General features: G+C 42.4%; 1 protein-coding gene across 1 annotated transcript in view; it reads right to left on the bottom strand.

The window, feature by feature from the left end:
• LOC118806214 (retinoic acid receptor beta-like) overlaps window positions 1-25,802 on the bottom strand; it is a 179,043-nt gene extending 153,241 nt beyond the window's left edge. Inside the window, exon 1 of the mRNA XM_036567674.1 lies at window positions 25,625-25,802. Coding sequence (XP_036423567.1) covers window positions 25,625-25,802 — 178 coding nt within the window. The remainder of the gene's footprint in view (window positions 1-25,624) is intronic.
• Between the last annotated feature and the right edge of the window lie 342 nt (window positions 25,803-26,144).

Genomic DNA, 26,144 nt, shown 5'->3' with positions numbered 1-26,144 from the left:
TTTCACTGACCTTCGTACTTAATCTATCAACCAGTGCTTCTTTGAAAAAAAATGAATAATAAAAATGAGCATTGTTATTTCTGATAATGTGGACACTCTGTTACAACACTAACTTTATGTTTTAAGACAAATTATGAGTATAAACTGTTTGAGTTTCTTGAAAATCGTTGCTTCTTTTTATGTTTTGCCAGATAGAACCTTATAAGTCCAAACAGAAAGTGAGTTCTTAGTATTAGAAGGTTCTGTCTGCATTTGACCTGTTCTAAAAAAACTCATTTACAAATTTGATAGGATTTTGATATTATAATAAATTTAGAGTGTTTTATGTATGAGAGAGACGCGTTCCACACATCAGTTTTGCTATTTGCAATGCAAAATCTTTGAAGCTTAGCATCTCAAAACTGCTCAGAACGTAGATAGAACTGTATAAATCCAAGGGGATGACATGTTACAACTAACCCATCAGTTATTTACAGATGACCCCTCATATGGAGTAAGTGAGGACAGCTCATTTAGAGGTAATTTAACTGGTGATATAACTATGAATCATGTCTGATAACATATCAATCTGTTTATTCATATTATTATTCTGTCATGAGCAAACAGAATGAAATCAAAATACTTTAACATGCTGTCATGTGTGTGTGTGTGAGAGTGTGTGTGTGAGTGTGTGTGTGTGTGAGAGTGTGTGTGTGTGTGTGAGAGTGTGTGTGTGTGTGTGTGTATATAACAAATATGAATTTATTTGCAAGCCAAATTACAACTGAGAACTTATTCAGTGGACTGAAAAGTTCTTTCTTCATCTTGGCGACAAAGTTTGAGACCCCGAGAGAGGCGAAGGGGGGAAACAGAGAGGGAAAAGTTTGCAGTGGGGTCAAGCTGTCAGTCGAGGCTGAGATTGAAGCCCCTCATTAGCTGGACCAGATGTGGCCCAGATGTGGACCAAGGAGATCTCAAGAGCTACCTCTCTCCAGACTCTCAGTGGTGGGCTGCTGGTGTGTGTGTGTGTGTGTGAGACAGGGGGAGTCCTGCTTCCTCCCACTGAGTTACAATGAGCCTGACATGAGAGAAGATTATCAAATTTAGATCAAAATATGGGTCATGCATAAAATATGTGACGCTGATGCTCGTGGACGGTGCAGGAGTTTTTCATAATATTTATCACAGCCAGGGCAACGAGGAGTGAAAAGAGAGAGAGTGAGAGAGAGTGCATTCAAAAGCTACTCTGACTCGCGCAGATTCAGGACCATCATTAACACAGAGAGGCTGCGCTGAGATACAGTTACTTTTAAAAAAATATCCATCTGCAGAAGAGACAGACTTGCTAAGGCTTCTGCAGAACTCCCCAGAAACTGCCCATCAAAGGTTGGGGGACATCTTCAAAATTTACTTTTGCCTAATGTGTGATTTTAACTGATACCTTGCAACTAAAGATAAATTCTATCTTTTTTTTTTAATATTCTGCATAATTCAGTGTTTGAGATGTAAATAGAGTCATTCAGAGCGGTTTTGTGTGAAATGGTTCAGATGTCTTTACAGTGGTGGTGATAGGAACCAGGGGTCGCCATGACTACAACACAAATATAGACATTTTATTTACTATCCAAAACCACCAGTGACCCTACATGAGTTTTATATGGAATGTTGATGATGGTAAAATCGTCATAAATCTGAAAAAAGACTTTTGGGGGGTTATTTGGCTTGTATGTACCTCTCTGCCATGAATGGATTTAAAAAAAAAATACTATTTCTTTCCTTAAAACTACCGTAAAACAGTGTCTCAGACATCAGGCAGTGAATTCATAACCATTACATGTAGTAACTTTCTGTGAGGGAGCTTTTAGAGGTGGACGTCTGGTTCCTGTCACCACCACTGTGAACAGTTCTGACTCTGTAAGTTTCTCTAGAACAGAGCGTTTCACACCAAACCACTCTGAATGAGTTTGCTGACATCTTAACCACTTAATCATGCAGAAATGTTTCAAAATTAAAGAGATTCCAAGAAAAAAATCCTTGCAAAAGCCGTTCACTAATACTTTGAGTATTTTTTGCAGCTATTCACTTCATGTTCATCAAAGTGTAATGATGAGGTGACAATGCAGAGTGGCTTTATTTAAAAATGTCCATACTATATTCATTACTGATGGTAGAAACGTCTTGCTTCACACTGCAAAGAACCAATTACTTTGGCAGGAAAGGATCGTAACCAATCACAGACCATTGTTTTTGTGTGCCAGACAATATTCAAAATGGGGCTACAACAAAAACACACCCGTAGAAAACAAATCGGTATGCGTCGGAAAACATGAGCACATCTTGTTCACTAGCTAGTAAATTCTACAAAGGAAACTGTTGAATAACTTTTTTTTCAATCCAGTGAATATATTTTCTCATCACGACAGCCAGAGCGCATAACATTTAACAAAATCATCACACAGATTAAAACTGATTCACAGAAGTGAGTACACACAGCCAATCAGAATGCAAATGACAAAGAGTCAGTATGCAATAGTCTGTACCTCTGTGGGCGGAGCACCTGAGACTGAGACTAGGAGGCAGATTTACTAAAAGAGGCACTAATTACATTCAGTCTACCAACAGTTTGTGCTGGTGAGGGTGGCTAACTTAGCAGAATATCTACTGACAACTTGTTGTTGATAGTTGATAGTTATCTATTAACAACTAAGGCTGGACGTACAACAAGTCAGGTCAAGTCAAATTTATTTATATAGCGCCTTTTACAACAGATGTTGTCACAAAGCAGCTTTACAGAGAATCCGGTCCACGCCCCCAGTGAGCAAGCCTTGGTGACAGTGGCAAGGAAAAACTCCCTCAACAGGAGGAAGAAACCTCGAGAGGAACCAGACTCAAAAGGGGAACCCATCCTCCTCTGGTCGACACCGGATAACAGCACAGACACAAAACAGTATAAGTGGATACAGTTTAACACCACTGTGCAGTGCGACGACCGCATCTCAGGTCAGACCCTCTTAGGACAGGCAGCCGCTCAGCTCAGGGAAAGAGAGGGGGAGGGGGAAAGAGGGGGGGATGGGGGGATAAGAGGGACATAGTTAGGAAAACAAATTGACCAAAGGCTCGACTAAACAGGTAAGTTTTTAGCCTAGACTTAAAGATGGAGGCTGTGTCTGAGTCCCAAACACAGACTGGTGGGCTGTTCCAAAGCTGGGGGGCTTTGTATGAAAAGACTCCTCCCCCTGACGTAACTTTATTTATTCTGGGTACTAATAATGAGCAGCACCTTGTGATCTAAGTGGGCGTGTCGGTTGATAATAGGAAATAAGGTCACTGAGGTACTGAGGATCAAGGCCATTCAGAGCTTTATATGTCAGTAGAAGAATTTAGTACTCAATGCGGAATTTAACTGGCAACCAATGTAAGGTACACAAAATTGGGCTAATGTGGTCGAATTTCCTGGTTACACACAAATTTTTAAATCTTAACAGATTTCTAAAATGGCGAGCATCACAAACTTAACGTCGGTCTGTCACAGAATGCCTTGTCTTTGTCGTGAGGGCGCTCACACTAGACGACAAGGCTAAGAGAGAGAATAACACACAGAACAAGTTTGGGCTACGAACAAGAACCCAAACTCCCAGATCTCCTCAGATCACACGACACAAATAAAGCTAAACTTACTGGACCTGTTTGTGATTTTATGCGCAGCGAAAGCACAAACTGGGGATTAATATGTGGTGAGAAACACTGATATCACAGTAGAGCTGGAGAAATATTTCACTACAAACTGAGCTGAAACTGTAAAGACAGTGATCTGGTTCATAATCAACATTATAAACATGATATCGGCTCTTATCTGCCTGTGTTTTACACTCAGCTCCTCTGTCTCTGCTCCGCTGTTCATGCTCATCTCTTCGTCTGTTCCTCCACTCTTCTAGCTCTCTGATTGGCTGATGTTTGAATCAACCATTCAGTAAATCTCTGACACTGCAGGACTCGTGAACGTTTTGAGTCGTAAATATCAAACATGTTTGATAATATCAGATGGTCTCTGATCACTTCAGAGTTCGATCGTAGGGCTAAAGATTCACTCGTTTCTCCTCTCATCCACCAGATCATCCGTGCCGTCAATCGCTTCTGATCAAACTCCCAACCTGGAAAATTGTTTCAGACTGTAAAAATTTGTTGCAAGCAGCAAATAGGGGGTACAATCGGGCAAAAAGGGCTCCAAAGCGGCACAACCGTCTAAGCGTTGGCCCTATCATCTGATCGAGATTTCGATCCCTGGTGGTGCTACAGCCGTCCGTAGCCGGGAGTCCGAGAGAGCACAATTGGCCTCGCTCTCTCTGGGTGGGTAGGATGGACCCCAGTCTCCCCCCATCACTCAACGCAATGCTAGCCAGCACAGTGTGTTAGCTGACGTAACAGATCTGGCGGTTGGCGCTTTCCTCCAAGCGCGTTCAGCTGTCCAATGACGTTGTGTGAGCGGCAGTTCGAAAAGATGCAGTGGCTCTTCACAGGTCTCTGAGGAAGCCTGTGTTAGCCTTCGCCCTCCTAGCGGTGGTGGTATCGTGTGACTGGAGGAATCCTAACTAGTGGGTGGAACTGGAGACGACTAAATTGGAGAGAAAACTGGGGAAAAGTTGAGCTTTAGTTGTTATCTACTAACAACTTCTATACAAATGAATGCAGGCTTTGTAATAACTACACAATGAACGTTTGACTGCAATACAAACCCGCATATCTTTTTGATTCTGGTTCAAACTGTGACTCATTAGGTTGAAAACTTCAGATAGGTCAGCTATTGCACTAGCTAACATACTTGCTATTGTTATGACCCTATGGGTCATAGTTTTTGTAGTGCGTTTTCTGTATTTATTGCAGAGCTGAAGGAAGATGCACTGAGCCACCACCAGGGGGAGCCGCCAATAAAAGAGAGACGCCCAGGCGGAAGTGGGGGGTGCTTTTGCTTCTGGCGTGGCTCCTGTTGCGTTCCCGGTTCCCTGCAGTCACTTGAGCGACACTACTGTAGAGCTGTGTTGGTGTGAGAGCTTCGCCACTGTTATTGTCGCAAACATTGGTTGTCTGTGTGACTTGGGGAACCGGGAGGGCACGGAGGTCTCTTCATTTTTTTATGTTGCGGCCCAACCTAGACCGGGTTGTAACACTATCCAAACTACATGCTAGCTAACTGTTTCAGATCATTTTTTCATCCTTCCTTTAAACACAATGTTTACAGCATGTAAATTTCAGACTGAAGATTTTTCTGTAATGAAAAGCTCGTTATTTGAAGCCATATTGAACCTGATGTCGCTGTGCTTTGCAGGAATACGGCACTGCAGTAGTGGCTGTGCATGGGTTGGTTGGTAAGGTTAGAAATGAAAGGCTACATTAAGGCAGGCAATCCTAATTAATCAGGTTTGTTCATATTTTTTGTTCTCTGGCGGAAATTTCACAGTCTTAAGCCTCGCGGGGCAATTCAAAGTCAAGTCCTGTGTCAGTCAACATGCTACAGAGATGAGGACACGAGTCAGCGACTCAGATGCAGCAATTTGCGACACTTTAACGCCAATACAGGGTTTTAAAACAGTAAAACGTTAGTAGATCTTCCCCGGTTGTCCCCAAACTTCTGTTCAACATTCGCAAAAGAAATACTTCAGCAAACACTTCAAGGCAGTTAAGGTGAGGTTACTCCAGCGAGAGGTCAATGAGCAGAGAGCTCCGAGGGACTGACTGCCTCACTCCTGATGGATATGCGTCTGTATCTGCGCGGTCTCCATCCTCAGAGAGAGGCGCCCTGCCCATGTTCATTTGCAGTGGGGAGAGCGTGCATTGATTTTTAATCCGAGGGCCTGCTGCACGCTCTAATGAGATAGCCCTCTATTATTCATGCTCTGAGAGGGACGCAGAAATCGCAGGTGACTCTTCCTGAGATGAAATCTCCAATACGACAGTGTGTATCGTAGGTCATGGCGATGACAACAAGCAGGAACAAGATGCAAGACAAGCTCCAGGCCCGAGAAGACCAGCAGGGAAAAGAGAAAGAAAGAGTAAGAGAGAGAGAAAGTGGAGAGGTGAGATGGGGGTCTATAGTCGGGATGGGCATTTTAACTATTTTTGCTATTCGAATATACAAAATTTAAATAAAAGGTATTCAAAGATCCCAGTGAGAGATAACCTAGCACAACCCATACTAACAATGCATGAAAATCTGCAATGTTATGTTAGCACTAAGGATGCAGGATCAGAGTCAGCCAAGATTTAAATGGATAAATTTTGTATCCAAACAAAAAATCGGCAATTGGCCATTTGATTTTGTCTGACCTCCATTGCAGTTTGATGAGGTAAATAACATGAGGCAGGTAAGCACTCGCACTGTATTCAAATGCTGCTGCTATACCTGAACCAAAATGTTGCAACAAAATTATACATGGCTCATTGTGCTTAATAGCCAGTCATATCATGCTTTTAGTGCAGCTTCATATGATTCATCTTATTTAAACAGACGACTGATTTTCCATTTAATGTAAAACGCTAAATAGGCCCTTTAAAGAGCAAATAACATTATTAGTAATCACACATTACAAAGCACAGTTTTTAAGACATCAACACCAAACTAGCTCCAGAATGTTTGATCTGATTGGGAATCACAGGTTTGTGTACAGCTTTTTTATTAGATGTATGGTTTCCGGGTAGCAACTTGTTTTTTCCCCAAAGGAATGAAGGGCAAAACTTTGGCATCAAAGTTGGTCACCATGATAGAAGTACAATTAACAACTACCTTGGATACCATAGCAACCACATAGCAGCACCCTGGCAACCACCTGAACTCCATAGGAATCACTTAGCATAACCCTACCAACCATCAAAGATACCATAGCAACCACTTTGGAACACCCTAGCAACAACCAGGAATACCATTGCAACTGCCTATCAACATCTTTGCAACCATCAGGAACACCACAGCAACCACCCAGCAAAATCATAGCAACCATGAGAAACACCACAGCAACCACCCAGCAAAATCATAGCAACCATCAGGAACACCAAAGCAACCACCCAGCAAAATCATGGCAACCATCTGGAACACCACAGCAACCATTTGGAACATCTGGAGCAAATTCCTAGCAACTACCTGGGACACAACAGCAACCACTTAGCAACATCATGGCAACCATCTGTAACACCACCGCATCTACCAGGAACATCTGGAGCAAATGCCTAGCAACCACTTGGGATACCACAGAAACCACCTAACAATGCACTAGCAACCATCTAGGATACAATAGCAACCACCTAGCCTAGCAAGCAGAGCTGGCGCCAGTTCAAAAACAGCATCAGAAATTTTCGGGGGGCAACAATTCAGGTGAAATGTATTTTGACGCCACTCAAAGTGAAACTGATTGGTGCTACAAGTTATTGCTAAAATGCAGTCAGTAATATCAGTAGCTTGATCAGCATCATCAAATAGATAAACACTAAAAGCAAAACTACCGGAGTGATTCTCAAGAGAAACATCACACAAACACATGAAAATAAAGTAAAAATATCTTCACCACAATACAACACCACTACATGCTAAGTAAGCCCACCAAGCTAGCCATATCAGAAAATAACCAAAAATGGGCTTATTTTAACTTAACTTTACGATCAATAAAGTTGACATCTTCTGTTTGTTGGACTGAATCTTCTCAGATGTTGTTTTCTTCCATTTTCCATAATATTTGCAGGATAAATTCCTTTCGAAGGCCAACTGATTCAGCTGGGCTTTGCATTTGTGCGTCTTGCTGTGTCCGTGTTCAGAGAATATGTTCTCCAGTGTAGAGAAGGAAGGAGTTCTCACACATCGCCATAGAGGCCCCAAATGTCGGCACATGTGTGCATGCGGTCAGTACACAGGGCACTGCCTCCACTGTTTTTCCAGGGTCAGTTTTTCACCGTCGGACCCTATTAGCTGAGGATGTAGAAAGTGAGCAACAGCAAACTGAGCCTCCACCGTATCTGTCTCCGCTAGGCTGAGTAACGGTTTGACTTTTCCAGTGTCCAAAAAGTTTGGACTGCCGGGTCCAAAGCACTGAAGCCATCCACTTGTTGAATGTTATGCAGCCATTTCTCCAAGAACAGAGTCTAAAGTGCTGAAGAACAGCCTTTTGCACTCTTCCTCAGTCATCTTCATGCTGACCAAACGTTCCCTCAACCACGTTCTGCTGTACTGAAGTGTGCAGGTCTTTTTCGGTGTGGGGGAGCTGGATCTGCACTTCCACACAGTGTCCACAGCTTTTCAAATTCAGCATCGAACGCAAAATCTGAAGTCAAGTCAGAGTTTATTTATATAGCGCTTTTTACAAAAGACATTGTCTCAAAGCAGCTTTACAGAAAAATCCAGGTCCGAGCCCCCATGAGCGTCGCCAATGGCGACAGTGGCTAGAAAGCTCCCTAACAAGAAGAGGAAGAAACCTTGAGAGGAACCAAGACTCAGAAGGTCAACACCGGGTAGCAAAACAATAACACAAGAGCAAACTGAGCGAAGAATAAGGTTTTAGTGTTGGTATAAAATATGAATTAATTATGTTAATTAAAATACAGAAAAGGGGAAAAGCAGGTGAAGCATGGCTATGATTAAATAATGAACTCAGTCAGATGTGCTTTGAATAACAGTTGACATTGTATTTATGTAACATCTGTTCACTCTTTCGCCTGGCCTTTCTGTGTTTTTGCCTTTTTCTTGGTTTCCTAGCGCTGTGTGTTTTTGTTTATCTGACATGTGCTTTTGTTGTCATGTTGGCTCCTCCCCTGTCCTGCCCTGTCTTCACCTGTTCTTTGTCTCCCTGCCCCGCCCTCTTATTGGTCTCAGGTGTTTCTCGTTTTCTGTTGGTATTTATACCCCTGTGTTTGCTCAGTCCCGGTGTCTTGCATTGTGTCTATATACCCTGTTGTGGTCTCTGTAGTGTTGGTTTACTTTGTTTTGTCATGGATTTATCTGTTCCACTCACCACTGGCTCTGTGTTTTTGGACTTTGAACCTCCTTTAATTAAAAGCAACTCGCGCTTGCATCCTGCCTCAAAGCCTCCTTCGTTACAATTTGAATATAGTTATTGCAGTTCACTGAAATACTTCAGGTCGAGTTGGCCTGTCCACCTTTGATCCAGTAATCATTTCAGCTTTTCTCCAGAATGCAGTGCGTTGACGGTGGACTTTCTGAGAAATAGGTACAATGCGCTGTATCAAAACATCTTCAGTGGTGCTCTCTGAAGAAAATGCACAACAACCAGATGTAATTGATGGTTAAAGAATCTAGGGCTCCTCTCTGTTCAGTTCTCCTTTTCAGCCAGACATAACATCAGCCCCATCATAACACTGGCTCAGTATTTTGTCTGTCCAGCATTTGAAAGCTCTTCAAGAAGTTTGTGAGTGACAGGGTTTCACAATGTTTAGTGCTCGCCAGTGACAGCAGCCTCTCTCGAATCGTGTAGTTTTGGTCCACATGAAGGATTATGGACATATTTTCACAGCCTGTTGGATCTTTAGTTCCATCAACGTTGATACTAATCCATTACTCTCCAACATCTTTGCCTATTTCTTACTCATCCATTCAATAACTCTGATTTGAATGTCATGTGAGGCATATGTGGAATTTCTCGATACTGTGCTGATACGGAGCTTTGCCTCAAAGTGTACTCAAACAGAGAAAGAAGAAGTCCACTGCCCCCTCTCCCCTGCTGTCAGGTCAGTCAATGGTCCCCCTCAACTGCAATTCATTGGACACAAGGAACTTCAATAATATCTACAATTGATTGTGAGTGAGCTGGTTTACCAGTGTTGAAGTTTCCCTGTCTGAGGATCATCGCAGTTGTTGTTCTTTCCAAATAGACAAACATGTCTGATGCTCCTAGATATTAGCATGACTACAGCCTTATCAGTAGCGTGCTTCCAGTCCTGATTTACAGGGGAACTCCACCGATTTTGCTAAATTAATAATCGTTCAACGGTTTAGATGTAAACAAAATCATTCAGAGTGGTTCGGTGTGAAATGCGCCAAAATGAGTCAAAATTGTTCATCATTGTAGTACTAGGAACCAGACGTCTGTACGTCCACACTACAAATTTCACCATTTTATCTGCTCTCCAAAATGACCAGTGAACTTATATATGTCTTATAAGTTTTAATATGTCACGCTGATGATGGTAAAATAGTGCTAAATTCTAAAAAATAGGTTTTCTTTGGGTCTTATTTTTTCCTTACAACGTCCTGTACGCACGTCTCCATCCTGCACGCGTTTTGTGTTGTTTTGGTTGGCGGCGTTATGTCGCACGGTGTCAATAAAACTCATAACTTATGTGAGTAACGTTATTTATCAGCTGGTTAATTGTTCAGAGTGGTGGTGAACTGCCCTGTACCAGGATGCAAAAATAAATGGAGAAAATATAGGATGGTGCTTTTTTTTCAGTTGCTGTTAAAAGCATGTTAACTTGCACATTGATCTCAGTTGAGAATGCAGTTTTGAGAGGAAACACAGAACTAATCCTGGAGTAATAGTTTATACTAAAAACATGTTCTATGCAAAACAATGTCTCAGGTATCAAACACCACATTCATAACCATTTTGTGTAATAACTTAGCGGGATGTTCCTTGTAGAGCCATTAAATGCTTCAGACGTCTGGTTCCTAGTACTATAATGGTGAACATTCCTGATTCTGTAAATTTCTCTAGAAAGACACATTTCACACCAAACCACTCTGAATTGTTTTGTTTACATCTAAACCATTGAATGATTGAGTAATTCTGCAAAGTTGGTGGAGTTCCCCCTCAAATGGAATTCATACACAAAAACAGAAAGCTGCATCTTCCTTTTGTGAATACTCCAGCCAGTTTCTGTACCAGCTGGCTGAAAATGACCAATAACAGCCGTTTTGAACTGTTGTTTGGGAAACTGTTTAAGACAAACCTGGATTGAATAAATACCAATAAACATCAATGCAGTACAGCATAACGTTTTTAATCAGTTAGAAGAAAACCAGGATTTTCTTTCCTGTCTTCTCGCTGCACTCCAGCCCTCACATGACACAGATAACGCCCACATACAGAACAATCACAAAGGACTGATTATTTACTTGTCTTTATTCCAATGTGGGTGAAAGACGGATTTTGAAAGTGTTTTTGAGAGGCATAAAGAGGACAAGAAGGAAAAAGAAACAGAGGGGGTGGGAGAGAGAGAGAGAGAGAGAGAAAGAAAGAGAGAGAGACACTGACAGACAGATGCTAAACTGTGCTTTGACCCCTGTGGTAGTCTGTATCACTTCAGCTCCAGATGAACTCCATTAAAAGCAAATGCAGAACAGAGCTTCCTATGGCTATGGCTAGCGATGGCCTACAAGCTCCGCCTCCAGCACTGGACTCTGTGCTATAAGACTCAGAGGCTCCTCAAGCTAATTAAACAGTGCTGGGCCACACAGCAACTTTTTGGCTGTGACTGAAATGGATCAATAAACTCTCATAAATATTGCACTGTATGGGGGTATTTAGTTTACTAAATAGCAGGAAAGAGACACTTTGATCATCAACATCAGCATCAGTATTTACCAGTCGCATTTTAGTGATTTAAATACTGGTGTACTCTGTTCCACTTTGGGACAAACTACAGGGGTAATTGCTGCAGAATGATTTAGTTATTAGTCCAAATATTGAACTGTTTTGTAGGTATTTTTATTCATTAAAAGACTTCAAAACGTCAGTGTGTACGAGATCTCCTTTTCTATTACTTGTGGCTCCACAATGCGCCAAGTGCTTGGGCCCCTATGGTTGCCGCTGGGCACATAGACGGATTGACTTGATGATTGTCTTAGTAATCGATAATTTACACAACCTTTTTTACTCAATATTCAAAAGTTACTGAAGAAAGAAATGAAATCCATTCATGCGAAAATTAAACCAACTTTGCCGTTCACAAAACTTCACTTTTTGTTTCTTGCTCCAATATCAGTCAATATTCTGACTGGCCTAAGAAAATTAAATATACCAAATAGTGATTCTGAAATGTGAGTTTGCATGTATATATGTTGCTTGAGCAAGGCTGAAAGCATCTTATTCATGTAGTGGACTCAACTGACAAACTGTTAGGCTGAACTCAATTACATCATCTCCAATTAACATTTAAACTGACTTATACAGCACTGTGCCAAAGTCAGAGACCACGCTTCACTTAATTACCTTCCAGTCAAAACTTCCAGTTAGTCTTAGAAGCTGGTTGATCATTTTCTGGAGTAATCCAAACACATTCGGAGATGTTGAGGACTGGACTCTGGGGTGGTCAGTCCATTGCTCAGCTTCTTTGTTTGACGTGTCCGTCGCCTTTTCTCAGTATGGCTTCTTGACAGCTACACATCCTTTCAGACCCATAGTGCTGAGTCATCTTCTCACAGTGGAAGGATGGATGTGGATTGTTTCAGACCTGAAGCAGCTTGATTTTCTCCTCCATTTCCTGTTTTTAATTTCCTTTGACTTTCTCCTTCCTTCTGCAAGTCTTCGTATGAGACTCATATCTAATCTCAGAAATGTCTAAGTAGCTTGAACGTACCTTGGCTGTTTTGGCTGGAAATGGAATAAATGAAGGGTGGTCTGACTCTCGGTCAGTACTGTACATGCAAAGCGCTGAGAGACAAAACACGTCACCAAATCATTAAGCAATACATCTCTATGGGTATCACTGATACAGCCTTACAGTGGTTCAGGTCGTATCTTACAAACAGACAACAGTTTATCACAGTAGGTCCACACAAGTCCTCTACCTCTCCTGTTACATGTGGTGTCCCTCAGGGCTCAGTTCTTGGACCACTACTTTTCCTAATCTACCTCCTACCCCTTGGCCAGATCATTCGTAGTCATGGCCTTAACTTTCACTGCTATGCCGATGATATTCAGTTACATCTCAGCACACACTCCTCCTCAGACTCTCCTCCCATTAGACTAACCGACAGTATTTCTAGTTTAAAGCTTTGGATGCACGATAACTCTCTCATGCTAAACACGGATAAAACTGAAGTTTTACTGGTCGGTCCTACATCTTTACTATCAAAATCATCCAATTTTTCTGTTAGTATTGATGGTCTGCTTGTTAAGCCTGAACCTGCTGTCAGAAATCTTGGTGTTTTACTCGACCCATCACTTAATTTTGATCTCACAAAGACTGCATTCTTTCACTGCTCATCTTACTGCTCATCCGCTCCTGACTGATAATGACGCACTAACTTTGGTTCATGCCTTCATTATGTCCTGTATTGATTACTGTAACTCCCTCTTTGTTGGTCTCCCTGTAAAGTCTGTACAAAAGCTACTGTACATTCGGAATTCTGCCGCTAGAGTTCTCTTACACTCCCTCTCACTCTCTCAGGTCTTCTTGCAATAACATACACCGATCAGGCATAACATTATGACCACCTCCTTGTTTCTACGCTCCACTTACTATATAGGTGTTTTTAAACACCTCAGTGTCACTGCTGGACTGAGAACCTCACCACTGTGACCACTGATGAAGGACTAGAGGATGACCAACACAAACTGTGCAGCAGCAGATGAGCTATCGTCTCTGACTTTACATCTTCAAGGAGGACTGACAAGGTAGGAGTGTCTAATAGAGTGGACAGTGAGTGGACACAGTGTTTAAAAACTCCAGCAGCACTGCTGTGTCTGATCCACTCGTACCAGCACAACACACACTAACACACCACCCCCACGTCAGTGTTACTGCAGTGCTGAGAATGATCCACCACACAAATAGTACCTGCTCTGTGAGGGTCCATGGGGGTCCTGACCACTGAAGAACAGGGTAAAAGGGGGCTAACAAAGTATGCAGAGAAACAGATGGACTACAGTCTGTAACTGTAGAACTACAAAGTGCACCTATATAGTAAGTGGAGCTGATAAAATGGACAATGAGTGTAGAAACAAGGAGGTGGTCAGAATGTTATGTCTGATCACTGTACTTGCTGTCTCTGGAGCTCTCTACCGCAATCCCTCCGTGAGGCTCTTCTTTCTCTACTTTGTCTACTTTAATCAGACTAAATCTGATTTTAAGACTTTTTTCATGAGCATTTCTCTTCCTCCTTAACTGCTCAGTCTTAGGGGGGGTTTGTGTTGCTCTTTATGTAAAGAGACCCTGGGATTGTTAAAGGCGCTATATAAATGTAACTCATTATTATTAATATTATTATTATTATGATTATTATTATTATTATTATTATTAGACACCTGTAGGAAATCGCAAAAAGCTGTTAGTCACCGTAGATGCTGCGAACAGCAGTACTTCAGTACAGCAGTACTTCAAGGATGTGTATCATGTAGCAGTGTGCACTATTTAGAGCACAAAAATAGCTTTATCTTTTTAATAATGAGAGAACGAGAGTCAGAGCAAGGATTTTTGCTGTTTGCACGGAGGCGCTGCATGATCCACCCGTTAGAATAGTTATGAGGGGATTAATAATACAGTAACCCACCATATGCCCTGTTTTGATTCTTCGACAGCGGACTTCTTGTAGCCGTGTTATCAGTAGGCCTATAAGTTACTAGAAAGCATTTAATAATTTAAAACGCTGTTCGAAGCGCAGCCTATTCTCAGTAGATGCCTGTGCTGTTTTTTTTAAAGAACTGTTTTTTATTCAGTCTTACTTTTGCACATACGCATAGAGCAGCCCGTAACACGGCAGGAATGTGGCCATAAGCAATGGTGAGAGACAGGCAGCCAGCCAGAGAGAGAGAGAGAGAGAGAGAGAGAGTCTGGGCGAACGGAGCGTGCGGGACAACGGATGAAAGCATTGATAAGATCCAGCGAGGTCATTCGGAGGTAACGCTCTGACAGGTACACTCCAGTGCCCCCCTCCTACTCCCACCCCCCCCTTGACAATGGAGATGGAGAGATGAAAAATGACAAGCGGCGAGCGAGAGCCTGGAGCAAACTCTGTTTTGACAGGTCGACAGGCTCGGCCCGACTCCGCCAGCAGATTGCAGGGTCGAGGGCGCAGCTGTAACTGTTAATTTATGATCGGTGTGGACAGCGGAAATGGGTCGGTGCTAGCATACATGCTAATCCCATTAGCATTAGCTATCCAGCTAGCCTTAGCGAACTCTTTAGACAGCGGTGTTGGGGTAGATACTCCAAAAAAGGGACTATATACTGAATTACTTCTCTAACTCTGTTATGGAATTTCTTCCTGGAAAGTTGCTGTGTGCAATGTTATTTCCATGCAGCTTAACAGCAGTTCAAACATAATCAAAGTTGCACGCAACACATTCAGTTACTCCACCATCTATCTGCTTTTATTGTTCTCACCAAAAAAGCATCCATGAGGTGTACTTTATATATCTGCAGCATTTTTATCATCTTCTTATATTTTAACAGCTTTTATTGGTGTTGCCTCTGTCAGGTATCTATTGTTCTTTACTGTATTTGAGTTTTTCTGTTGAGTGTTAAGCCTTTAAAAATTAATGTTTAATTAGTCATTATAGTTGTTTCTTTTCAACCACTTTGTCTCTTGTCCATTGATCTAGTGAAAGGGTTTGGAAGGTTTGGAAATATATTTTTCAAGGTGATCATATGATGCGTTAATGGCATTTTGATTGGCTGTACCATGAAACCTGTTTCACAATGTTGAAATGTTGAGTTTCAAATGAGTTGCATTACGGAATTCAAGTTTCGTGTAAGTTTCATGCAACTAAAGTTGCAAGGATGTTTCACTGTGTAAAGTTAGTGAAACTAAGTTACTCTCTAAAACTCAGGAACATCCAACAGGCAAGAGAAAAGCACAAGAAAAAAAAGACAGTAATTTTCATTATTTTGAAAAACATAATTTATCACAGCAAATATCATTGTAAAGGCCTGTCACTTCCCAGACACACCATTTCTAGCTATGCTTGAAAACATGTATCTGATTAAAGCTATTTTAAAACCTAGAAAGTAGTGAGAACAGAAAAAGTGTCTAATATAAAAAGTGGCTAATATATGCATATATATATATATATATATATATATGCCGAGTCTGGTCTCTTCAGGTGAGGTTGGCTCTTTCTTCTTCAGCTGAGAGTCTTTATTCATCAGAATAATGATAAGCAGAGAGGACTAACAAAACTATAACAGGTTGCAGGTGTACCCATGGATTTATGAACAACAGAATCGCTAATGCACACTAACTTTACCATGATTACTCAACGCCGCCCCCTAAAGGTGTTACTGAAGCTGTTGGAAGGTTTTCGTAAGACCTACAACGTGTTTCAGTGAATGTGTTTTCTGCTTTCGACAGCTTTATTTACCCTTAAACTGGGGATATGCTTCTTCTCACCAATGTAGTGAAGGACAGGTCCCATCATCCCCCTCTATACTGCGAAACATTTCACTCATGGTCAGTGGATCAGCCTTGGCCACTCACCTCCTAAACTAGTTGACCAGCCGTGGCTGGTAGGGAACGTGGCTTTGATGCTGTATGGTGGGGGATGTTCCCAGGAGCCGCGGGCGGTGGAGGAAGAATATCAGCCTCGCTCACCCGGCATCAAAAGCCAAATTAATGGTGTTAAATTAAGCCCTGCGTTAATCCCTCCCTTTACCCTGAGGTGTGACGAAAAGCGACAGAGTGAAAAGTGCATGGCACTAAATTTAAACTCTCCTGCTTTTCTTTCTCTCTCGCTCTCTCTCTTCTGCTCATTTGCTCGCTCTGGTGCAATCGGAGGAATAAAGGAGAGAACACCACACTCGCTGATTTACATACAGCGGAGAAAAACGGGTCTTTTGGAGAGAGAGAGAGAGAGAGAGAGAGAGAGAGGGAAAGCAGGTGAACATTGTTTTGTCTGGAGAGAAGGTCCTGAAGCAGAGATTTTCCTCATATCATTGCTGGGTCACGGTGGTTCTCCAGAGAGTTGGTGGAAGTGTGAGTGAAGGTGAGCTTGTATGTACTGCAGTCTTCTGCTGCCACTATGAATCATTTTGATCACGCAGTGGCTCATGATAAAGACTGGCTTTATCTGAAATGATTCTCACCCAAAAATCCATCTTTGCACTATTTGGCCTCAATCGTCCTCTCAGAGAAGGTCACTGGGCCTCCCGAGTGGTGCAACCATTTAAAAATTGGCCCTTTTCTCTTCTCGTTGGAAGGTATCCGGTGATGCCACAGCCACCCATAGCCAGGAGCAATTCATTACAAATTACTAATGACTTCTCTCAAACTGTAATGGGATTACTTAACTCATTACCCCATGAAAAAAATAAACTCATTACTCATTACTTTGAAAAACACACACAAATCTGTACCACCTGGAAAGATCTTGTTCATACAAACCCAGTTCCAAAAAAACAGGACGAAAGACAGAACGGTGACATACATTTTTAGGAATACATACAAACCAAAAATAAAACAAAGACAATACATGAACAACTGCACAACTAAACATTACATAATTTAATTGGAAAATAAAATTCTTGAATAGAGTCATATAAATTCTCCCAGTTTCTTATTGTTGACTGTTTTTTGCCTTGTTAAGCTTTGCTGTAAGACATTCCATCCGAACTATATTGAAAATTAGATATCCAGAATTTCATAGCTGAAAGCTGTGGAGAAATCCAAAGATGAAAGACAGTTTTCTTGGTAGCTGTAAAACCTGCCGTCAGCATCCTTCACTAAAACGAAGAAAGCTGAAGAGCTGAGTCATCATTTAAAAGACATAAATATGGCGTCAGTGGATGCAAATGCTTTTTGACCTGTACTCAATTGAATCAAGATATTTGTGAATTCTTGCTTGATATAACACTTCAGATGCTCAGCAGTCTGGGCCTTTCCAGCTCATATATTGCACTTCATAATGCTCCATACATTCTCACTGGGAGGCAGGTCTGGACTGCAGGCAGGCCAGTCCAGCTCCTGTGCTCCTTTACTATGAAGCCAAGCTGTTGAACGCATGCAGAATGTGGCTTGGCCTCCTCTTGCTGAAACAAGCAGGGACGTCCCTGAAAAAGACGTCATCAAGATGGCTGCATATATTGCTCAAAAATGCATATGTACTCCTCGGCATTAATGGAGCCTTCACAGATGAGCAAGCTACTAACACACCCCCTCACCATGACAGGGGCTGGCTTTTGAACTTTACACTGGTAACAATCAGGATTGTCCCTTCCTCTTTGGTCCAGAGAATATGACATCCATTATTTCCAAAAACAAAATCCGAAAGGTGGACTCGTCTGACCACACCACGTTTCTGTATAAGTCCACCTCAGACGGGCTTTAGCCCAGAGAAGTCGGCGGTGTTTCTGAATGTTGTTTATATATTGCTTATGCATGGCATAGTAGTCCTAATTTTCATGTGTAGATGTAGAGACAAGCTGTGTTTACTGACAAGGATTTTGCGAAATATTCCCCTGCTCATGTGGTTCTATTAATTACAGGAGCATATCAGTTTTTAAAGCAGTGCTGTCTGATGACGACAGCCATGAGAGGCATGAGGACAGAATACTAGTCTCTCGCGGCTGTCACAGGGGCCCGGGGGGTGGGTGCATGGCATGCTTACATTTACAAAAATTGATAAAGTTGATAAAGTAAAATATTAAACATCTTTTCTTTGTGCTATTTTCAATTAAAACATGTAAAACACTGTTTATTCATCACTGATTTCTGTTTTTCATTTGCATTTTACCTAATCTCCCAACTTTTTGGAGTTGGGTTTAAAGATCTGGTTCTCACTGTTAAGCCTTGGGTTCACTACACGACTTTTAAAGTCTTAACCGATTGTAAAAAGACTGTCAGATATGTAAAAAGAGTATCTCACACTATACGACTGGTTTTTGGAGATTGTTTTGGGTGACTGAAATATTGGGGATCCACACTAAACGATTACACTCAACTTTTAAGCTGCTGCTGAACCGAGCGGAGCTCACTGAACTCTCGTGAACTCTTGCGTTCTCTCGCGTTCTCCCGTTACTAGGAGACCCAAATAAACAAACGTGGAGCAGGTAAACATGTTTAAGTGATGATCATGAATTTAAAAATGTGATCAGTTGATATTTTTTAGAGTTTTAAATGTACATAAACTCAATTGTGCTTTAAACTCAGCTCATTAAAAAGCTTCACTCCACCCGTGAGAGACTTCTCACCATTTTTCTTTGTTTACTTGCTGTATTTTCTCTTTTGTGCTCTCAGTTTTCATTGGTTGTTGCAGGAATCCATTCAGATTGAAACTCAGACTGGGCTGAAACGCGATCAGGAGGCCAAAAATCTGAGTCTGCGCCCCTCAAACACGACTCGACTCTCTCTCCAACTGTCGACTCCGACTGACCCGAACATCTGCAGACCTAGAGCCGACAGGGGGTAAAATCGGGGTAAAAATCATGTAGTGTAACCCCGGCTTTACTCTGATGGGCTTCTACGGTTTTCACTCGTTAATCTAGGTACTTAAATCTAATAACAGGCTCATTTCTTTTCTTTCACTGTTGTATAATCATTATCAGTTCTTTATTATTTGTTCTCATTGTTCTTGCTATATTCTAGTTTTGCTGTCTGGTGTTTGCACCTTGTTCCTCTCAAGGTTTGTGGGAATCGGCCTCTTTGGGGAAAAATGACTAAACATAAAAGAGGTATGAGAGCCATATGCACATGTACATCTTTTATAATTACAGCGCAGCTTCAGTCGGCATGCGCACTTCAAAGACAGGTCAGCGTGTCTCTCCAGGTAAATACAAACGGCTTCTTCTTCATCTCTTCTGTAACGTTGTTCCCTTCTCATTTTTCTGCTTCATTCAGCAACACCAGCGCTGGCTTTGAACAGACTTCCCTTTTGTGTTGAGTAAACAACTCGATTCCTTTCATCAGATGGCACTGCAGACTTTTTTCCACGTGCATTCACAGACGTATTTATGTGTTTACAAAAGTCAAAGAGGGCAAACAATGCACTGGTTAACTGTATTCAAGGCAGTTTTCTATAGAACTCCAAGGAGAACCACTTTTGTCTGAACCCAAAGCTGACAGTATTTTAAAAACTTAATATTCTCACAGCACATAAACAAACCCCGTTTCTAGAAAGGTTGGGACATTTTGTAAAGCGCAATAAAAACAAGAATCTGTGATGTGTTCATTTTCTTGAACCTTTATTTAACTGACAAAAGTCCAAAGAAAAGATTTCTAATGTTTCAACTGACCAAGTTAATTTTGTTTTGTAAATGTAAACAAATTTAGGATTTGATGCCCGCAACAGTCTCAGAAAAAGTTGGGACAGAAGCATGTTTACCACTGTGTTACATCATCTTTCCTTTCAGTTACACTTTTTAGTAGTTTTTTTTAGTTTGTTTGGGAACTGAGGATACTAACTTTTGCAGCATTGCAAGTAGAATTTTTGCTCATTCTTGCTTGAATCAAGACTTCAGCTGCTCAACAGTCCTCGGTCGTCGTTGTCTGATTCTCTTTTTCATGATGTGCCATACATTTTCAGTAGGACAGATCTGGATTGCAGGCAGGCCAGTCAAGCACATGCGCTCTGTGTCTAGGAAGCCAGGCTGTTGTAGCGTGTGCAGAATGTGACCTAGAATTGGCTTGCTGACTCAAGCAGGCACGTCCCAAGAAAAGACGTCATCTTGATGGCAGCATATGTCTCTCTAAAATCCCAGAATACGCCTCCATGTCAATGGCACCTTCACGCATATATAAGCCACCCATGCTGTGGGCACTGATTTATCCCAATACCATGACAGATGTTGGCTTTTGCACCTTTCACTGATAAAAGTCTGGATGGTCTCTTTTGCTTTGGCACAGAGAACTCGGCATTCGATTTTCCCAAAAACAAGCTGAAACATGGACTCATCTGACCACAGCACACATTTCCACTGTCCTTCAGACCATCTGGAATGAGCTTGGGCCCAGAGAACTCGGTAGCGTTTCTGCACAGAATTGATGTATGGCTCTCCTTGCATAATAGAGGTTCATCATTTCTTGACTGTGTTAAGTGACAGCGGTTTTCCGAAGGACTCCACCGATCAGGCATAACATTATGACATTATGAAGATTAGTTTTTAAACACCTCAGTGTCACTGCTGGACTAAGAATAGTCCAGCAACCAAAAATATCCAGCCAACAGCGTCCTGTGGGCAGTGTCCTGTGACCACTGATGAAGGACTAGAGGATGACCAACACGAACTGTGCAGCAGCAGATGAGCTATCATCTCTGACTTTACATCTACAAGGAGGACTGACAAGGTAGGAGTGTCTAATAGAGTGGACAGTGAGTGGACACAGTGTTTAAAAACTCCAGCAGCACTGCTGTGTCTGATCCACTTAGACCAGCACAACACACAGTAACACACCACCACCACGTCAGTGTTACTGCAGTGCTGAGAATGATCCACCACCCAAATAGCACCTGCTCTGTGAGGGTCCATAGGGGTCCTGACCACTGAAGAACAGGGTAAAAGGGGGCTAACAAAGTATCAGAGAAACAGATGGACTACAGTCTGTAGAACTACAAAGTGCACCTATATAGTAAGTGGAGCTGATAAAATGGACAATGAGCGTAGAAACAAGGAGGTGGTCATAATGTTATGCCTGATCAGTGTATATCTTGCAACATATATTAAAATTTTAATTACATGGTGATACAAATTTTTGGCCATACTTATCACAAATATGTGAAAACAATAACAGGCAGCTGTCACTGGTACTCATCAGTATCATGAGGATGCTTTGTATTGCACTATTGTGCCTTATAATCCATGCCTAAGTCTGAGCTCCCACGAGCCTTTAATTCAGAGTTCAGCTCAGTGGCGGACAGCAGATAGAAAGCCTGGAGTGTGGAGTTACGATTAACGTCAATCACAGAACAAAAGAGACCTGCAGAGAATTACAGTCCAATTAAACCACTCAGTTTTATTTACACATCAGAGACCGGCGTCTGCCCTCAGAGCACTGAGATACTGGCTACTCTCGCTTCTCTCGCTCTCGGAAGGGAATTGGGGATGTGCCAGGTGTTTTCATGCTGAAGGCAGGCTTTTGGAAAAGCGCCTGAGTTGGAGGAGGGCAGCAGCTCCAGTTGGGCGAGAGAAAGTGCATTTGAAGAGGGAGACACGGTCAGAATACTGGACGCAGACAAAGAGAACAGACCAATTAGCAAGTAAAAGCTACATTATTCAATACCTGACTAGCTCCTTATCCACCATCTCCATCTCAGTGACTCTCTCGCTCATTCTCTTTTATCCCGTCACTGTCTGCGGACGTCAGTTCGTTAGACGAGCTCCATCAGTGCTGCAAAACCAACTGGTAAATTAAGGTCAAGTCTGTTTGGGTAAACACAAAATAACCTACATTTGTAGCATGTTGATGCTTCTAAGCTCTGTAGAGCTTCTGTGCTGGCTTGCTGAGTCCAGGTTGAGCCAATTAAGCTCTGAGCTGCAACTCAGATACGATCCGGAGCGCTAAAACGGCCCTCTCAGGAATTAAGTGGCTGTATCTCAATTATTCAGTATCAATAATTCATCATCTGTCTCTCGCCGCGGCAATACTTCATCCAAGTGTCCCCGCTTATTAAGAGCAGAGAAAGAGAGAGAGAGAGAGAGAGAGAGGGGCAATATGAATGAGTTAGACTCTCATCGAAAGGACTGCAAATTATCCTCACTTCAACCTGTACTAACCCTTAGAAGTCACAGTTACCGCCGGCAATAACAAAAAGCATGTCGTGATTTCATTTTAATTACTTCTCACTCGACGCTAACTGGAACGAGTGGAAACATTGTGTGGAAAGTGCAGATTCTAAACTTGCAGTCTACACCACGCTTGTGTTTTTAAGTAAAAAAAGGAAATATTTTATTGTGATTTTAATGTGATGAAATGTTATTCTTGTATACTTGTCTTTTTTTTGCAGGAAGAAAAAAAGCTTTGTTTCTCAACACTGAAAAAACTGAAAAACTGACTTGAGCCTGTGGATACAGACTGTAAAACAAATGCAAATGCAAATAAATATGTAACTATGTAATAAGCATGTAATTACATCTGAATTGTAGCATCGGGCAGTCATTATTAATCACAATGCAAAACAATAAACAAGCAATGTTGTTTGACTGACATGTCGACATATAAAGAACATAAATAAATGAAATGTGATGTCTTTACATTGAACTATTTGGTGAACTAGTTGGTGTAAAACAGACAAAAATCCCTGAGAATATATTCCAAGGAACAAAATCTACTGATTCTAATACAAAGACAATTTAATTACAAATCATTTTCACTAAAATATTTCAATTTTGTTCCATCAAAAATTGTGATTATGTTGAAGTCACAAAGTCTGCATTTTGCTGCTGTCGGAACAAAACCTCGTATCTCCAAAATGGTAACTTTACAGGAGGAAGAAAAAACATACTCTGCTTTTAATGTAAGTCAATGGAACCATGGAGTTTTTACCAAGTCATTTTGGGCCACTTCTTTTGGTCCATTCATCATGAAACAGGCAGGCATTTTCAAATTTTCAAAGAAAAGGTTTTGTTCCGACAGCAGTGATGTATTTGCGATGGTGGGACTAAACTTTGTATCTCAGTTTTTTTAATAACATAATTTTAAAAGGCAGCTGCCCTTTACATTGTGTGAGCATGATAAATAGGCCAATATAAATGTTTCGCAGTTATTTAGAATAAAATTTTGTTACATTAACTTACATTAAAAGTTATAAACGATTCCTTCTTCCGTAAAGTTTCAGAGAAACAAGGTTTTGATCTGACAGTGATAATATGATGACTTAAATGTAAATGCGAGACATAATCAAATTAAATTCATACTGAACTGATTTTTTGAATGTATATTTATAATCAAGAATTTTAACCAATTAAAAGGCCAAACAATAAAAACAGACTTAGCTGGACAGTAGAAAGTAATGTCTAGATTCTAAAACACTTTAGGGAAAAATGTAATCCCAAATGAAAGATTTTAGGTGACCAAAACATGAATATTAATGGGTCCATAGCTTTGTTTTAGTAAGGAGAATGAGGACCATTTTAATTCAATTTAAATCAATCAGTTTTAGTATTTGAGTAACTGAATTAAAGAAGGTGTCTGTGACACTGTTGTATATCACAATAGTAAACTAGAGACGTCCAAGGAAGCTTCTCAGTATGCGTAGCGCTCTCTCACCTCTCTCACAACAATCAAAAGATGATTTCTGTGATAATTATTGGGCTGTTACTGTGCAGCTGTGTCTCTGCCGTGTTTGGAGTCATGCTGTAGTAAGGCTGGGAGACTGCAGTCTGTTTCAGTGAGGCTATCTGAGCCTGAGGCTGTTTAGACTCGAATTCAAGAAGAGACAGCCACCATACAGCACGAGCAGGAACCCTGCAGCTGGCCAGCTCACAGGCCATCACACACTCTCTGACGATGAGTAATGAGACAAATATAACACGGCTGCTCCTGACATCAGTCGCTGTGAAGATGTAGATCTAGGGTTTCTTGATTTACTTCTCATGTAAAGCACAGTGGCAGGCAAAAGTTTGGACAAACCTAATTGAGTTTGTGTTTTCCAAAATCTTAAAAAGACGTTTTGATCTACAAGATTCAAATTTCTTAATAAAAATTATGAAATAAAAATAATGTTTTACATGGATAGGTGGGGAATGTATTTACTACCTATTTACTCCTGTGCTGTAAAACAAAGCATAGAAATAACCCCTGGTTGTATTAATCCCATGCTATAAAATGAACCAGGCCCACTCATCCCCACACTGGGACCCACCACTGATCCTGCTCCTCGATACCCACTCATCCCCACACTGGGACCCACCACTGATCCTGCTCCTCGAGGCCCACTCATCCCACACTGGGACCCACCACTGATCCTGCTCCTCGAGGCCCACTCATCCCCACACTGGGACCCACCACTGATCCTGCTCCTCGAGGCCCACTCATCCCACACTGGGACCCACCACTGATCCTGCTCCTCGAGGCCCACTCATCCCCACACTGGGACCCACCACTGATCCTGCTCCTCGAGACCTACTTATCCCCACACTGGGACCCACCACTGATACTGCTCCTCGATACCCACTCATCCCCACACTGGGACCCACCACTGATCTTGCTGCTCGAGGCCCACTCATCCCCACACTGATCCTGCTCCTCGATACCCACTCATCCCCACACTGGGACCCACCACTGATCCTGCTCCTCGAGGCCCACTCATCCCACACTGGGACCCACCACTGATCCTGCTCCTCGAGGCCCACTCATCCCACACTGGGACCCACCACTGATCCTGCTCCTCGAGGCCCACTCATCCCCACACTGGGACCCACCACTGATCCTGCTCCTCGAGACCTACTTATCCCCACACTGGTACCCACCACTGATCTTGCTGCTCGAGGCCCACTCATCCCCACACTGATCCTGCTCCTTGAGGCCCACTCATCCCCACACTGGGACCCACCACTGATCTTGCTCCTCGAGGCCCATTCATCTCCAAACAGTGACCCACCACTGATCTGGCTGCTCGAGGCCCACTCATCCCCACACTGATCCTGCTCCTCGAGGCCCACTCATCCCCACACTGGGACCCACCACTGATCCTGCTCCTCGAGACCCATTCATCCCCACACAGTGACCCACCCCACAGTTTGAAAACCACTGAGCTAGTTAATAAAGAGCTCGACTCACCCACAGGGGAAGGCGTTCCTGCACTGCTCGGGGGGTTGAGCCTCTCAGTGGGCGAGGGCAAGGGCAGCGAGCTGATTACGGACGGAAAGAGGAAAGGGTACATCCCCGTCCTGTAGCGCCTCATCTGGACAACCGAGGAACTGCAGCAAGATGCTGAAGCTCTGCTAGCTGTTTTCATTCCACAGAGGGAGGGCACACTGAGGAAGAGGAAGGGGGAGGAACGTGGGGTCGGTTCTCTGCAGGCCAGATGCAGTGAGATCCCTCATTGGGAGGCGGAGACTCCATTGAAGCCCCAAGGCGCACTCAGTGCACCCAGGGGCAGGGCTGGACCTCACTCTGCTGCACCACACGACGCATGACTGGGTCTGATGTCACTCAGTGCAGAGCATCGTTCCAGCGCCGCAATCTGCAAAAGGAGCGCAGAATTCAGTGTTAGTCTTTAAAAAAGTCTCAGTCTTAAAAATGTGCAGGCTTGAGGTGCTTGTTGACTGACTCACACCTCGACCCAGGTCCCATGAAA

The sequence above is a fragment of the Colossoma macropomum genome, unplaced genomic scaffold (genome assembly GCF_904425465.1).
Source record: "Colossoma macropomum unplaced genomic scaffold, Colossoma_macropomum, whole genome shotgun sequence".
In the NCBI taxonomy this organism is placed as follows: Eukaryota; Metazoa; Chordata; class Actinopteri; order Characiformes; family Serrasalmidae; genus Colossoma; species Colossoma macropomum.
The sequence above is the reverse complement of the archived record's forward strand: the minus strand, read 5'-3'. Positions and strand labels throughout refer to the sequence as shown.